Genomic DNA, 17,367 nt, shown 5'->3' on the forward strand with positions numbered 1-17,367 from the left:
AAAGTTTCCAAGTTTAATCTCCTTCCCATGAGGTTTTAGTTCATGTCACAGCCACCAACCTGAATCTGAGCCTGAACAGAACTCTCCTGGGAAAACACAAAGGTAAGTGTGAGTGACTGTCCCAGAACACTCCAAGGATTTGGTGGTCCAGGGAGTGAAATCTGAGGCAACCATAGAGCACTAACCCAATCACATCAAACTAACACAGACTGCTAGGTTTATTTATTTATTTTAAATGAGTATCCCTGTGGCATGTTCCAGAAAAAAGCACAGCCCCAAGTTCACGGTAGTAAAATGAAAATGTTAATTCTGTTGTGTAACAACTGAGCGTATGCCCCTATGTACAAGCAGAAGGATCACCTCAAACTGAAAAGAGGTAGCTCAATATGATGATGTTGGTTTGACGAAAATCAAAAGGCCACATCTTTCAGACTGAGGCAGTACCGAACCTGCTGGCTTTTGGGTACAATGCATTACTGAAGCTGTCACATCACTTGGGGTCCTGAATTATGGAAAAAGTAACTGGAACAGTGTATACCCTAGGGACACTGGGTTTTAATTTTGATACACAGTAAGTCATTTCTCTTAAAGGAAGAATTTTAAAAGATCCCCATAAGACTTTTAGCCTAAATTGGCATAGTTTCAATGACCTCAGTGGAGCTATGTCAATTTACCTAAGGGTTCTGGTTCCTTTACTGGAGTGGGACAGCAATGGGTGGGACGTTGCTTCCCTGCAATATTTTGTCTATTATTTAGGGTTTGATTCTGCCATCTTCTCTCATGGTGAGTAGTAAATTATTGCAAAAACAGTCAATCCCATTGGCTGAAATGGAACTACTTGCAAGTATGTTACTATTCAATGAAAGGAGGACAAAATCTGTCCCTTAATGCTTGAGCTACATTTGTACAGCACTAACTGGCACTGGAGTTAAACTGGATACAATTTGAAATATGAAGACCAGGACATGGTGATGGTTTGGTGAAATAATTCTGGAGCTTTTCAAATATCTTAATTACAGTTGTGCCAGATTTGCTGAAAACACCTCTTGGAGGGGTACTGTGTTTTTCTTTTTATATTTCTCACCTTGAAATACATGTAGCATTTTAACTCCATTATATTGTTGAACAAAAAATAAGCAACCATGATTGCCTTGTAAAATATAACTACATAACAGATATTAGCTTAATTTTAAATTGTAAAAAAAAAAAAAATAGAAATATGCTAATTGCCAGGAAAGGTTAACTTTCTGGTACCATTTTGCCCCTATGGTCCACAATTAAGTGACCACATAATGCACTGAAATGGTTTTCATGGTTTATCAGTGTACTGTCCTTGAACATTTTTATGCATCAGAGCTGACTCAGTTGTCTTCTTATAACTGCAGTTATTCTGTTCTTGGATTCATTCACAGAAGACGCTCTTTCCCTGGGAGGGTGTGGTGGAGCTAAAGCTGGCAAACCCACTTTACCACTGCTTTTGTGTTTATTGAAGGCTGGTGCATTAGCTGCTCTTGAAATACTACACAGGCCTGAGCGTGTGATTCCTTTCCCAGAGTTTGGGCTCGTAAGGCTCTTCTGTCCATGATTACTGACCAGTGCAGCACAGGAGATTAGGCTGCCCTGACTGAGTGAACATTGTGACAGTGGGAAGTTTCCACTGAGCCTCTTCAGTTCAAATACTTGTTCTCTAGCTTGAGTCAAAGCTTCAGTTAGCTCATAGCGTTCCTCACACTCTCTACGCACCGTTTCCTGGAGAAGAGAGTTCTGCAAATAGAAAGAAACACATTCTTTATGAAACACCATCACTCTAAAAGGGATAGATGCTGGGTGCTTATTGAACTCTTCAAACATAGTGTACCGGTGATCAGAGGGTATATGTTCACATACAGGGTGAGTTGGTAAAATTATGACTACACTACAAAAAAAAAAAATCAGATACCCAATTTTCTAATTTTTCAATTGTCTGGGGTCAAAACCATTCCACTGTACTTGGAACACAATGAGGCATAACCTGACCTGCTGACAAGTGAGGATTTGCTTTAAAATGACTACATAAATCAAATCAGTACTTGGCTCAAAGACTTGTGGATGAGTTGGTCTGAATAGCTCAGATGGATAGCAGGAGAGAGATTGTGTTTTCTTGCCAGTAGAATGCTACTACATAGGCATTCGGTGGCTAAAATATGACTTTCATATGCCATATCTCAAGCTGCTCCCACTGTTAAAATCATGCTAAATGTTTTCTATAGCTACACTTAGTCATACTATTGGGACATTTCTGTTTTATTTGCAGTCTTTGCATAAGATCTATTCTAAAAGGTGAAATTGTCAAGTAACAATTTATGAAAGTTATTGAGGAATAATACTGTGGAACATTTAATCTGCTGAAGCAGTAAAACACTTCAAGGAAGTTTATTTTGTACAGTGAGTGGTTAGAAAATGCTTTTTTTCATATTTGACCTTTCTTTAAAACCAGAGAACTACATTTTTTCACCTTTCCTGTCACATTTATATTATTTTCAGGCACGACTGAATTAATGAATTTTTATATGAGGCTCAGCAATTTGCCCCTTCAGTTCTGATATTCACTGTGTCATTCCAAAGCCAGTGACCTATGGATGCACAAAGTCTTAGATTTGCATTGAGTGAAACGACAATCTACTCGCCTCAAAACACCATCACTATGGCAATTTGCTTTCATTCTCACCGGGAGGAAACGGGAACAAGAGGAAGTATCCCTGAGTTACAATCACACCTCTCCCCATCTCCACCCACGGAGAGAAGAAGGGGATGCTTGTTCTTGGGACAGAAGGAAAAGACAAGGAGAAAGAGAAGGAAGGAGAAAGAAATAAGGAGATGAAGAATGATTAAAGTACTTCTCGTGTCACCATCCAATCACCCAAAAATGGGGTGTTCACAGAATTTCAGCAGAGGGAAGGGAAAGAGAGGTGAAGAGAGAAGTAAAGGGAGGGGAGAAAGGAAAAAAGGGGAGGGGACAAGAATAGAGTGGGGGAAGAGATAGCTCAGTGGTTTGAGCATTGGCCTGCTAAACCCAGGGTTGTGAGTTCAATCTTTGAGGGGGCCATTTAGGGATCTGGGGCAAAAATTGGGGATTGGTCCTGCTTTGAGCAGGGGGTTGGACTAGACCACTCCTGAGGTCCCTTCCAACCCTGATATTCTATGATTCTATGACTAGATATGGGACAAAAAGAGAGGTCAGTATGCCACCACCTAAAGATCTGTACATAGTGCAGCAGTATAAAGGGAAGAGAGGGAGAAGAATCCTATGCTGTAAACAATCAGATTTAAGTGAGTGCAGCTGAATGGAGCAACTGACTTTAGGCAAAAAGGCCTGGAGAAATATGAGATGACTTTGACATTATGAGGAGGGAAAAAATGGCAGAAACAGAGCTAAAGATGTGGTCAGTGTTGGGCTCAGTCATTCTGAGGACTGAAGGGACCTTCATTAGCTAAAACAAAATCACAGCAATATAACCAATTTGTTAAAGAATAAAGGAGGTAATAGAAGATTTAAAGGCTGAGATAGCAAACATATATCAAGGATGAAAAGTTGGCTACCCTGAAATGGCATAAAATGGGAAATAATCAAGACAGTTTCAAACTTGGCAGAAAACAGACCACCAAGCTATAAATACAAGATGTTGCAATGTTCCAGCTCTACTCCTTCAGGTCCCATTTTCTCAGAAGCAAAATGACCACTTTAGTAGTAGAATTTTATAAAGATAGGTCTAGACAGTGAAAAATGCCTGCAAAGCAGGCACAGTAAGCCAAGTTTACCACATCAACATGCCTGGCCTCATCTGAGTATCACTCACAAAAGAAAAGCAAAAAGGGGTACGCCTACACTGCAGTAAAAAACCTATGGGCTGTGAGTCAATCGGTCAATTGATTTGGGCTCTTGGGGCTCAGGCTGTAGGGCTGCAAAGTGCAGACATTTGGGATTGGGTTGGAGCCTGGGCTCTGAATCCCTGTGAGGAGGGAAGGTTTTCTCAGCCGAGGCTCCAGCCCAACCCCAATTTTTAGCCCCACAGCTCGAGCCCTGCGAACCAGAGTCAGCTGACCCAAGCTAGCCCTAGCCGTGCCGCGGGTCTTTTATTGCAGCGTAGATGTACCCAAAAGAGACTGCTTGCAGGGAATGCATCCCTATTGTGTCTAGGATTTCATAAGACAAGAAATATTGGACAGAAAAAGAAGAAATGTTTGGAATTGTTTGATGCAACAGAGACAATGGCTGTCTGTGCGTATTTGCATTATTCACACTGGTTGCATTATTCATTGTGAAAAAATTATCCAAAAAGCTAGCTTTTTTTCTTATATGCAAAATAGTTGTAAACTGATTTCTGTGAAACATTTTATGCACTCCCATATCCATGGTGTACAAGTACAAGTTTTTTCTAATTAATTATCTCAAATATGAATAAGATTGCTAGATGGAATATTACTATCATGTTTAAAGTGTTTGTAATAGTCCATGTTTTCTATTTTGAAAAAATCCAGGGTTCCTTTAAATTATACCTCTAGAGTGTTGTTAAACATGAGGGGGAAGGAGAGGTGCCTTCAAGGACCTGAAAGGGATGAGTATTCTTGTAATAATGCACTAACAGGGGTTTTCACACTAATTATTTCAAAATTTGTTCACAAAATTTGCTTTTCATTTGATTTACAGATTATTCATTTTAAAGACTTTTAAAATTAACACACTAGAGTTGAAGATTTTATTTTATTCTAAAAGTCTGCACTTTTTTTACATTGATCTAAATTGCACGTTTGTAACATGATAATAGAATAGTACACACATAGTTAATACTAAATGTAGCAGGGCATGTCTTTGGTCAAGTTCCTACCTCCTCTTGAGCCTGACTCAAATTCTGAATCAGCTCTGCTTGCTCCTGGGTTAATTTTTCCAGTTCATCTGACTTCTCTTTAATTTCTTTCCTCATGCCCTCTGATAATGAATCACTGTTGTTCTGTTCCTTCTTCAGCTGAAATTCAAGCTTAGTAACCAGCCTTTTAAGGCTTCGCATTTCTTCTTCCTTATCTCCATCTTTCTCTGTAAGTTTGACCTGGGCTTCCTGAAGCTGGTTTTTAAGAATTCCCACTTCCATCCTTAGGCTGTTGATGGCACTGGATATTAATTCAGGTATCTGTATGATAAATCGTACATTAGTTCACGTGCAATTATTTATTTGGTTACGTAGAATTTGATACCAGACAAAAGGAGCTCTGAAAGTGAAGATGTATAGCTCCTAACAGGTATAAATGAACAATACCACTACTTTGGACTTATAGAATACCCTTCAAGGATGTCAAATTGCTTTTAAAATGTAAGAAAACTCAGGCACAGAGAGATTTAAGTGATTTGCCTAAGGTCAAATAGTGAAACTGTGCTAGAAATGGGAAAAAGTCTTTTGATTTCTAATCTCAATTTCAACCTCTAGAGCAAGTAGATAGTCTTTTTTAAAAAATAATATATAGATACTATGAAAATAAAATGTTTTATTTTCAACTGTTTAAAACATTGGCTTAACATAATGCATTTGAAATAAACATAATAAAAATCCCTTTCTTGATTCTCCAAATGTCTCAAAGGACATCTAAAACTTTTGGAAAACTATTTTCAGTTTTTATATGAATTTTGGAAAACTCAGATTTGGATAAATAGGATTCAGATAAGTGGTGGTTTACCTGGCTAGAAAAACATCTGAAAAGAGAAAGGAATAGAAAATTGTATTAATGAAAGAAATTAACATAGATAAAGGGAGAACTAATGGACTCAATACTTGGCTTTGTCCAATAAACACTAAACTCAGGTAAGGAGGGAGAAACCACTGGGGATACCTCTATGCCAGCCCAGTATAGTTCAGAGTGGTCCCAGGGCTTTGATTTTACTTTTAATTAAATAAATTGTGTAAGAAATATAGTTTGATTTTTTTTTAAATTCAGTTAGCCCATTGTATGACATTGCAAGAAAAATCAACATGTCAAAAAACTATAGCTAGGAGAAATCTGGGTCTGAGTAAATGCAAAAATATCTACCCTATAATACCTTTAAGTGAAATAGCTATATGCAAAATGTGTTTGCTCTGTTCCATTTCAAATAATACAAAACGTACTCTATATAATAGAACAGGGAGAAAGTGTAATGACATGCTAGTAACCTATCTAGATGAAGAAACACAATCTAAGGGGATTAGGTTCCCCCACCCCACTCCTTTTTGTCTCCAAGGTATATTATCTACTGTTGCAACACCAACTTCCTTTCAATTGCTCCAAACCTTCATCTGTAGTTCCTCTTGATCTTTCTGATATTTTGCTATTAATTCTTGGTGCTTTTGTCTTTCAATGTCTAGTTCCATTCTAGCGTCTTCTTTGAGCCTGAAAATCTCTTCTGTGTGTCGTGTTTGGTCTTTAGCTAGACCAATTTCCATCTAGATAAGAAAACGCACTGTTTTTTAAATAAAATATACCAAGTTATCTTATAGCATTTTCACACTGAGAATATTCTTAGTTAATATAAGGTTTAGCAGACTCAAATGGTTTGAAGTTCAAATTCAATTCAGATACATTTCCAAAGTTTGGATGCTTATCCAATATATATCTGAATTATTGGAAACGGTAGAGTATGCAAAACTGGCAGTGTTACCAGCTCTTAACTTCCACTGACTTCACAGCAATCTGAGGGCATTCAACTCCCCATAGGGACAGACAGCATTTTGCAGATCAGGCCTCCAGATTGGCAAACTAATGAGAAATTACCACAAAATGTTGACGCTACTTTTTCTGGCCCTAGACAGAAATCAGAATGATATCAACATGTCCATCCCCAGTGGACAGAGTATCATTTACTTTGCATTAAGTATACATTTGGATTTTTGGAAATATGCATATCTATACACTCTTGGGGCTCATGTACTATAACAACAACTACACATTTTTACAAAGTAAATCAGAAACTACAAATTCTTCCTTATCTAAATAACTCATCAAGACTACCAATAACCCAATACCTAATTTCACACACATCATCCTAAATCACCCCCTTCTCAAAAGCCTGGGAAAACAGATAGGCCTTGCATTTTGCTCTTAAGATCAGCAGACCAGGGGGAAAGAAAATTTCTCAGCTGAAGCCATTTTGCCACCAGCCTCTTTGTATTAAAAACCAAGAAGCCATTAGCTTGAGAACCTCACCTGACCTCACCTGCCATGGTATCACATGGGGAGAGAAGCACTCTTTCGGACAGTCATAACCCTGGCTTAAGAGGTTAAAAACAACTTCTTGAATTACATATGAAAGTGAATCATAAGTGAGTGATGATGTTGCAGCACAGGCCTAATTTGCTCCCTGAAAAACGCACCGCTGAACAAATGGCTGCCATATTCTGCACTATCTGATATTCCCTAGTGGGTTGGGGATTTGTTGAATAATCCTTCTAAATGTAATGAGATGAAATGAAGTGTGGAGGAAGGACACAGAGGTGGTTGGACCAAACTATTACTTTTCCTCTCTGGGGAAAAAAAAAAGAATAACTCATTGTGGTAATGCTAGATTATATAACCATTAGCTGGGTTAACAAGGAGGACTATTTTGCCAGCAAGGCTTACACCTGCAAGTAAACCTCTGCTCATTATATTATTATTTTTTGAGGTTGAAAACCAATACACTTCACAAAAACCCAGTTACTTACCTGTGCAGTAACTGTTGTTCTTCAAAATGTACTGTGCACATATGCATTTCTCTGTGCCCAATGAACTCTCAAACAACAACTTTTGCTAGCAGTGCCAGCAAGCAGTGCATGTACCCTCAACTGTCCTTGTGCACTGAGCCAAAGATATAAAAGGGCCTGGCCACGGTCTCTCTCTCTGTTTCTTCACGTGGCCAGGATATCGTACCTGAAGTAGCAGGGAAGGTGGGAGAGTGACGGAAGGTCTATGTGCACAATATACCTCAAGAACAGCAGTTACTGTACCAACAAGTAACCGTTTTTTCTCCTTCAGGTGACTGTGCACATACACATTCTACTGTGAGGTGACTCACCAGAAATTTCCGGACAGGGGGTGGGACTTCACTTTATTTGAAGAGCGACTAACACTGACTTGCCGAAGTCTCATTTCAGGAAGTTTGAGTAATAGAGTAGTGTCTGGAGAAGGCTCGTACACACAACCATGTTGCTGCTTTGCAAATGTCCACTACAGGGGCGTTGCTCAAAAAGGCTGATGAAGTAGAATGAGCCCTAATAGATTGGGCTGTTATCCTTGGTGGAGGACATACCTTTGCCAACTTAAACATAGCAAAGCTCGATAGTCAGAAATCCAACATGAAATACACTGGGCTGTAACAGATTGCCCTTTAATCCTCTCAGCACAGGATACAAAGAGTTTGGGAGAGGATCTGAAAGACTGTGCAGTACAAGTAAAGTGCCAGAGCCCTTTGGACAGCCAATTTATGAAGCTTTTCTTCATCCTTGGAAGAATGAGGCTTTGGAAACTGGAAGATGAATAGTCTGGTTGAGGTGCAATGATGAAACCACCTTAGGCACAAACTTAGCATGCAGACGAAGAGGGACCTTGGCTTTGTGGAATATGTGAAAGGAGAATCAGCTAAAAGTGCCTGTAGCTCTGACACCTTCTGTGCAGAGGTAACTGCTACCAGAAATACTATTTCATCGATAACAGTGGAAGAAATGTTGTTGCCAAAGGTTCAAAGGGGAGCCCATCAAGCAAGACAATACTACATTCAGGTCCCATAAAAATACTGGATCAGATACAGGAAAGTACAAGGGAATTCACCCCTTTGAAAATCTGGATACCAAGGAAGTGAAAAGATAGAATACCCATCCACTGGTGGGTGTACTGCAGAGATGGATGCTAGATGGACTCTCAGCGAACTGACAGAGACGCCAGAGGATTTCAGCTGTAACAGACAGTATAGTATATATCTAGTCTCTGTGCTGTTTGGTGATAATTGGTGAGATTCCACCCAGATTGAAAACCTTTTCCATTTCAATGCATGTGTGGCTGTGGTGGAATCCTTTCTGCTGCTCACCAAAATGGCCTAGACATCTCAGGAACAAACTCTCTCCTCATTGTTCAACCAGAGATCATCAATGCTGTGAGGTGCAGAGATTGTAGTTTGGGGTGCACTGACTTGCCTTGTGTAACCGTGCCTTCTTGGGTCACAACTGAGAATGCCAAATTCAGGACAAACTGCTAAGAAACAGGGTAAACACAGGAAACCCAATTAACATCAAGTTAATGTAAATACTAATGTTTTTCATAGTGTAGAATCTTGGCATTTAGCCAGGAAAGCAATATGGTAGTGTGCCTCAGTTTCCCTTCTTATACAGCACATTAGGTCTGCAATGTCTTTTCTCCTGTATACAGTTTCAAGACTAGTTACAGGCAATAACTGTGAAATATCAATATCACAAGGCCTTTTAACATAAAGTGTGTTCTTATGTATCACTGTTAACATGTTCAAGGGTTTTTCCAAAAGATTAGGCACATTGTACATTTTTACAGTTCTTGGTATTAGCAACACATTAGTCATAAGAATTAATTAGCATTAATATTAACATCAAATTCATTACAAGTGTACATTTACAATCATTTTTGTCATGCCACGCCTTCTGCTCAATACATTTGGAGCTTTGGCAATTTAGGGTTAAACTGTGGCTTTTATTTGTAAGGTTTAGTTTTTCCCTTCCTCCCCATTCTGGAGGGTCAAAATCTGAGCTCTTTGGTGTAACAGAATCCATTACTGGCCAGGTGTGTCCTCTTTGCTCAGGGCTATGGGCAAGTCTTTCTCACGGCAGTCAGTCAGGTAATTTGCATCAACACAGACACTAGCCTGTTTACCAGTTTTCAGATACTTAATCATTACCAATTCCAAGGCTGGACTCTGTCTTAAAGAGATACCATCCATTTTCACTAGCATGTTAGACTTAAGATTCTTTCGTCCTTCCATTACGAATCTCTGCTTCCATATGGAATCAGATGTTGAGTCCACTAAGACAGTACAAGACATATCAAAAGTGTCTAGAGATTAGAGTTTGCCTGCCATCCTCTGTATTCTCATAGGCAAAGGAACTAAGGGTGCGGGGGGTGCTGCAGCACCCCCAATTTTTGTGTGGGGTCCCGGCCCTGCTGTCCCAGTGCCTGGGGCTCTGCTCCTGGCCCCGCACGTGGGGTCCCAACTCCCAGCTGCAGGACTCGCACCTGGGGCTCTGTTTCCAGCCCTGCACGCAGGGTCCCAGCTGCCGCTGGACCCCTGCCCAGGGCTCTGCTCCCAGTCCCACATGCAGGGCCCTGGCTGCTGCTGGACCCGCGCCCGGGGCTCTTTCCCCAACCCCGCATGTGGGGCCCCAACCACTGCTGGATCTGGGCCCGGGCTCTTTTCCCAGCCCCACACACAGGGCCCTGGCTGCCGCTGGACCGATGCCTGGGGCTCTATTTCTGGCCCCACACATGGGGCCCTGGCTGCCGCTGGACCCATGCCTGGGGCTCTGTTCCTGGTCCTGCGGCTCAGCTCCTGGCTGCCAGCAGATCCGTGAACGTTTCTGTTACAAGTTGGTTCTGCTGGTAGAAAAGGAACCCTTTGCATATGTTCTAAGGGTCCAACCACCAATCCAAAGACTGAAGCCCTCATGCAAGTATGCAAATCTGCGAATGTCTGCTTGGATGATATACCGAGTGAAGGCAGGCCTGTAGCCATCTGAGGTGAAGTCTGGCATGCTGAGTCACGTATGTGCATGAGGCCAATAGTTGTAGATACAGCGCACTGTGTTGTCCCTAGGTTGGACTTGAGGCTTTTGGATAGAGAGACTGTGGACTGAAACCTGCCCATCAAAAGATAAACCATGGCAGTTGTGGTGTCTACATCTGTTCCTATGTAACATGTTCAATGTATCAGTTGTAATGCTGATTTCTCTATATTCAGTTTTAGGCCTAGATGAGAGAATAGATATCTGATGAGGAGGATGCTGTGTTGGATATGAGTGCTTCACATTCCCCAAACTAGCCAATCATCCAGGTGGGGAAATATTTGAACACCTACATGGTGCAGATGTGCCAATACCACTGTCATACTCTTGGTGAACAGCCTTAGAGCTGAAGATAGGTCGAAGGGTAGTACCATGTACTGGTAGTGTTTGTTGCCCGACATCAATCAAAGATACTTTCTGAGGTCAGGGTGTATTGCCACATGAAAGTAAGCATCCTGCCAAACAAAGGGAGCACTCCAATGTCTAAGGAAGGGATAATAGATACAAGGGTTGCCATTCTGAAACTAATTTTTTGATAAGAAAACTGAACTGATTTAGGTCCACAATGGGTCAAAGACCACCTCTCTTTTTGGTAATCAGGAAGTACTGGAAATAGGTGCCTTACCCTCTGTGTTTGTATTGGCCCCAATTCCAAAAGAGACTGTTCTTCCTGAACTAAAACAGTCTTGTGAGATGGGTCCCTCAAAAGAGATGGGAAAGGTGGACTACGGAAAGGGAGGGAGGTGAACTGGATGACATATCCCTCCTTTACGGTTTGAGCACTGACTTGTCCAAAGTAATCTCTATCCATGTACCATAAAAAGAGAGGGAGGTGCTCTCCACATAGTGGAAGGTGAGATACGGTTAGCGTGTAGTCCTGAACTAAATGTCAAAATGACTGCTTCAAAGCCGACAAGATCTGGTGAAAAGAGCCTACTATAAATTATGCTGATTGGCGATGTCTGGGAAGCTTAGATCTCCTAGAGGTCTCAGCTCATAGAACAATCTATATTGAGTCTGAGGCTTGAACTCTGTTGTCTGTCCTCTTGTGGTCAAGTTCTGAAGAGCAACACACAGTCTTTTCCAGGAGTTGCATCTTAAGGTGAAGATCCCTCCACTTCTTCATCCTTCTTGGGAAGAAGGTAGAAGTAGGACATATATCCCTCACCTACGTAAATTAGGCAGCTTTAATAACTATCACTAACAGAAAAGGAGTACTTGTGGCACCTTAGAGACTAACAAATTTATTTCAGCATAAGCTTTCGTGAGCTACAGCTCACTTCATCGGATAAGCGAAAGCTTATGCTCAAATAAATTTGTTAGTCTCTAAGGTGCCACAAGTACTCCTTTTCTTTTTTCACAGTAATTGGGTATTTGAGATAATAACTCACATGGCCCTCACTGAGATGATATATGTATGTCTTGTGTGTGCAAGCTCAGAACTTTCTGGACAGTAGTGTCCATTGGGGCTGCATGAGCACCCCTATGTATGTCCCTGCGTGTCTCCACTTTCACTAAATCAAAAATCTGTTGCACGTCTCTGAAATATTGGGAATGAGGATGGATTAAGAATGCGAACCTATGCAAGTAATCATCAAAGAACCGCAGTTACTATGGTATGGAGTCATCAGTCAGTCTCGTTTTCCCCACTCTTCAGATCACCTTTAAATTGTAATCATAAATAATCATAGATACAACACCCCATTGAGATGAAGGAGGCAGCTCACATCTCTCTCAGAGCTGTTGATTCATTCTGTCTGCAGATTTAAGATGAGACCTTTGCACTGGTGGTCTGCATTCAGAATAACTTCAGAGCCAAAGCACCTAAATCTAAAATTAGGCACCTAAACAAGTGGCCTGATTTACAGAGGTGCTGAGCAGCCACAGCTCTCAGTTATTCCACAGGAGGCCCAGCTGTGGCAGAACTTCTTAGAATCAGGCCACCTATTTAGCAGCTTAAGTTTGAAAATTTGTTCATAATTTCTTTAAATGTAAGTTTGATTCTGAAGGAAGATCTGGATATACCCAAATCTGTGACAAATACCCTAAAGCCGTGCACTAACATGTCTTTATGCACAGTATAGTTCGAATGGACCTTCTTGCAATTTGTTAAATGATTATAAATATTATATTAAAATACACAGTAGTACGCTAACTTCTTAATCTTAAAAAAATTGCATAACCTATCAGCTTTACAGACTGCACTTTGCTATAATTATCTAATTTCAGGTGCTAAATATCTATCAAAAACCACTAAACACTTTTTTGGGGAAAAAGAACAGGAGTACTTGTGGCACCTTAGAGACTAACAAATTTATTTGAGCATAAGCTTTCGTGGGCTTTTGGGGGGAAGATGGTGTATATGGTCCTCCTTTCTAACAAAAAAACTCAATCAATGTTTCAATTTTTTTTAACCAAATTGTTAAAAATTCTGTAATTGGCCATGAAACTCATATCCAGTGCTAGCCTGGAGTCAGGGTATACTGAAGCACTACAGGACCCTGAAAATAGAATTTTATATTATTATTATAAAATCATGAGACAGCTTTAAATGTGGCATCACAGAAGTATCAAAAACCTATCTTCTAGTTTATCAGATCTTAGAAATAAGAGTTTTAGGATTCAATTTATAGAAAATCATACCACAACTATTAATTACAGCAGGTTTTGCTAGAATAAAGCCTGCTGTAGGAGTTTACTTGATTAGATATTGAAATGACAATAGACAATATTATACTCTTAGAAATATTTTTGATGATTAAAAATGCACCTTAATTTGCATTTTCACATCTAAGGAACAGTTGAAATTAACTAATATCCATAATAATGAGTAAACTGCCAATTGTTTTTCAAAGTTCTTGTTCTAGTTGCATAACAATTATTCACAAAAAGAAAAGGAGTACTTGTGGCACCTTAGAGACTGATGAAGTGAGCTGTAGCTCATGAAAGCTTATGCTCAAATAAATTGGTTAGTCTCTAAGGTGCCACAAGTCCTCCTTTTCTTTTTGCGAATACAGACTAACACGGCTGCTACTCTGAAACATAACAATTATTGAGTCTCTAATTATTTGTGTACCCAAAAGCAATAAAAAACCAAACAACAATTTAAACAACAAATTTTTGAAAGTTTTTTTCATTTAAGTTTCTGAAGTTTGTTCAAACTCGGATTTATAGGATTTTTTTTAAAAGAACACTTTGTGCCTATGCAATGGCACAATGACCCTAAAAAAAGGTGACAATGTCACATTAGTTATTCTTTTGTCTGATGAGAGCATTTTCAGAGCACTTGACTTTCACCAAATTTTAATGGCTATGTTAGCAAAGATATAATTGCTCTCTCTTATTTGTACTAGTCTTTTATCTAGTTTTTATGTCAAGCTGCACAACAAATTCTGATTATGCAAACTGCGTGACCTCATACTAAAATTACATCCTGTACTAGTGAAGTTAGAACGTTTTAAGAGAGATATAACAGATTATTATTAATTGTCCAAAAACTTTGTTGAGACTAAATAGAGTTCACAAATATAGCTTACATATTGAACCAAAAAAAGAAAATCATAGTTACAAAAAAGTTTAAGGCTTGAGTCAGAAAATTCAAAGTTATTGTTCAACATGGTGCCTCCTTCCCACTTGATCTCTGAATTCATTGTGACAATTCTTTGCCTGGAATACCTTTTTCTGTTTGTAAAGGTGTGCTGGTCAGAAAATGGGCTGGCTATTTACAGAGGCTTAAGATAGTTAAGCATCCAAATCCCATTGAAAGTCAGTTCTCTTAGCCCCTTTGAAAATTCCAGTCTTGGTCTCCAGTTCTCCACTGCCTCACGATCTGGGTCAGGGTTACAAAAGGTTATATGCTAGCCCCAGGGCATAGTACCATATCCACTGACTCCAGAGACTATTGCGAGAGAAGGGATGGTGAAGTAAGATTAGGGCAAGCACGTGAAGAGTATTACAGTTTGTGAATTAGACCGCAATCCTGGTACGACTCTGCATGGGTAGCTTAGTATATTATATGGTAAAACATACAGATCTTTTGCATGGGTAGAGGATAAAATCTAATTGACTGAACATAGTATTTTGGAATGATATAAATAACACTTACAAATATGCTTTTGTAAATGTACTTGATTGGTATGTGTATATTTTAAAAAAATCAGCTGGAAATACTCCCCCCAGTCTGGATCTATATACCAAGTATATATTTATTTTAAAAGGACTGAAAAATCTTGTCCAATTATGTGGATTATAATAAATCCCGATGAACTGAAATGAAACTTTTTTGACATTTAAAATAAGTACATGAAATGAAGGCATTTTGTTGGTAAAAATTCCAGTGCACTTTTGTAGTTACAACTTCAAGTTGTGGGCTAAGTTGGTTGGGTTTCATACCATGATATTTTTTTAAGATTACCTAAATAGTTTAGCCTCCCCATGTGTTGAAGAGGATAAGCAAAGCTTAATTTATACTTTTTCCTTACAGCTGTCAGAGGCGGAGAAACGAAAATACACTCCCAAAAGATACCATGGAGTCTTCCCCCCCAGTAAGATAACACTAGGTAAGAAGGCAAGAATCCTGCAGAGAATCCTGTCTCAAAGAACCTGTTGGAGAAAAGAGGATTGTTGGGTATGAAGGGCCCTGATGCTGACTTATGGATGTTTATCTGAATCAAACTTTAAAGCTTCTGAAGTTTCCCCATACCTAGTTTTTAATGGATTTTTCCACTGTTGAGGCTGGCTTAATATGTATTTTATATGCTGTTTTGCAATGAGGAAGCTGTTTTATTGAGTGTTTTATATATGAAGGGAGGCTGATTTACTGCATGCCCTACAGGTAGTCTCACTATACTGGGATGTGCATGTTTGTTCATGTATTTTACTGCTTTTTTACTCTTTCAAGCAAGCCATGAGGAAAGTATTATTTCAATTGGGATCTCACATTTGAACGGGGGTAAACTTGGAAAATGTGAAAGTTGTATTTGGCTGATCCTTTATACATAACATTCACCTAGCCATGTGTAGGTAGAAGCAGGACATTTCCCCCCCTCCCTTTTCATTTCTATTACTTTAGTTTTATGAAAAGAAAAGGAGTACTTGTGGCACCTTAGAGACTAACCAATTTATTTGAGCATAAGCTTTCATGAGCTACAGCTCACTTCATTGGATGCATACAGCGTGGTCTGTAACTGAACCATGATTTATTCTCTGAATTGTCAGCAGTACCCACCTTATCTGCTGCTGCTCCTGTCTGATAGTGTTTTATTAAGCTTTCAATTCCTATTCTTAAGTCCTGTGACTCTCTTTGTGGGAAACACCAGTAGTGTCAGTAATGCTAGGACTATACATAAACTCTGGGAAGGGATCCAGCTTGTGGATTGTGTTAGAAGAGGTGCTTAATTTTGCCCCATCCTGCTGTAGTCCCTACACTACATGAACATACTGGCTTTTTGCATAGGCAATTCTCTTCTCTTCGTGCAGAACAGGTTTGGGGAGCATAAGTAGAGTTAAATATACCTCTCTGTGTGCCCTTGAGTTACTTTCACAATGACATAGCCCATATACGTGTCCCAGAACCATGACTAATCTCTTTTCCACAGTGTGTGTGTGTGGGGGCGGGGGGGGGGAGCAGACATCAGAAAGCCTGTTCCTCTGCCAAGGCAATTTATTCCCAAACTTACCCAGAGCAATCAGCTCTGCCTGCCCCATTCTACTAACTATCCTTTTCCTCATATGCAATCTTTACTTCACTTTTCTCCTTGTCCCTATCAAAAAACTCTAAGTGTATTTAACAAGATTCTTATTCTGCCTCACACCTTCTCTTTCCCTCACAAAAGAAAAGTGTCAGAGTTGGTCACTATCCTAGTACCACTCAAAAATAAGAAAAAAGAAATGTTATGTGAAAGTGAATAAAATAACCAATGCCATGCCATTTCATGGAAAAGTTCAACTGCAGGAGGGTAAAATCACTTGAAATGCAATAGAGACAGTTCTCACAGTAAATTTCACCAAAAGAAGTCCTTACTTTCACATGTCTCTACTCTGCGGGGAGCGAGCGGGGTGGGGGGGGGGAGTATAAAACAACAGCAGCATCAGCAGCAGATGACTATTTGGCAGAGATGGCAAAGGACACCTTTAAAGACGCAGACACTAAAAGAGGTAGAAATAGAATCAGTAATAGAACCTCCTTCTGCACTCCTGTATTCTTAGCTCTGTGCCCATCACTTCAGGATTTCCCTAACTCTTATTTCCTTTAAGGTAAACCTTTAAACTGAAAATAAGTGTTGCTTTTGCGAGCCTTGACTCTAGAGATGACATAACTAGTTTTGAGGTCCATTTTCCTCTCCATGCATGTGCATAACTTGCAATGATATATTAATGGGAGTTATGGGCTCATATTAAGAGGACAATAAACTCTATGTTTCAAAAACAGAATTCAGAAAGGGAATATAAGGTTTCAACAGTCATTATCACTTCTTCACTGTTCTATTGCCCCAAGCAATGAGCATGATATTAAACTCTATCTAGTAGTCATTTTCAATTGTATGGTAAGAATTCAGTTGAATTTGTTTGTTTCTTTGGCATCTCA

The 17,367-nt window shown here is 39.7% G+C and overlaps 1 protein-coding gene across 1 annotated transcript in view; it reads right to left on the bottom strand.

Annotated features, from left to right (window-relative positions):
* Positions 1–201: 201 nt before the first annotated feature.
* LEKR1 (leucine, glutamate and lysine rich 1) overlaps positions 202–17,367 on the bottom strand; it is a 124,924-nt gene continuing 107,758 nt past the window's right edge. Inside the window, exons 11-13 of the mRNA XM_007067081.4 lie at positions 6,297–6,449; positions 4,866–5,165; positions 202–1,764 (exon numbers count right to left, since the gene is read on the bottom strand). Coding sequence (XP_007067143.3) covers positions 1,351–1,764; positions 4,866–5,165; positions 6,297–6,449 — 867 coding nt within the window. The 3' untranslated portion in view covers positions 202–1,350. The remainder of the gene's footprint in view (positions 1,765–4,865; positions 5,166–6,296; positions 6,450–17,367) is intronic.

Source organism: Chelonia mydas, chromosome 9 (assembly GCF_015237465.2).
Source record: "Chelonia mydas isolate rCheMyd1 chromosome 9, rCheMyd1.pri.v2, whole genome shotgun sequence".
NCBI lineage: Eukaryota > Metazoa > Chordata > Testudines > Cheloniidae > Chelonia > Chelonia mydas.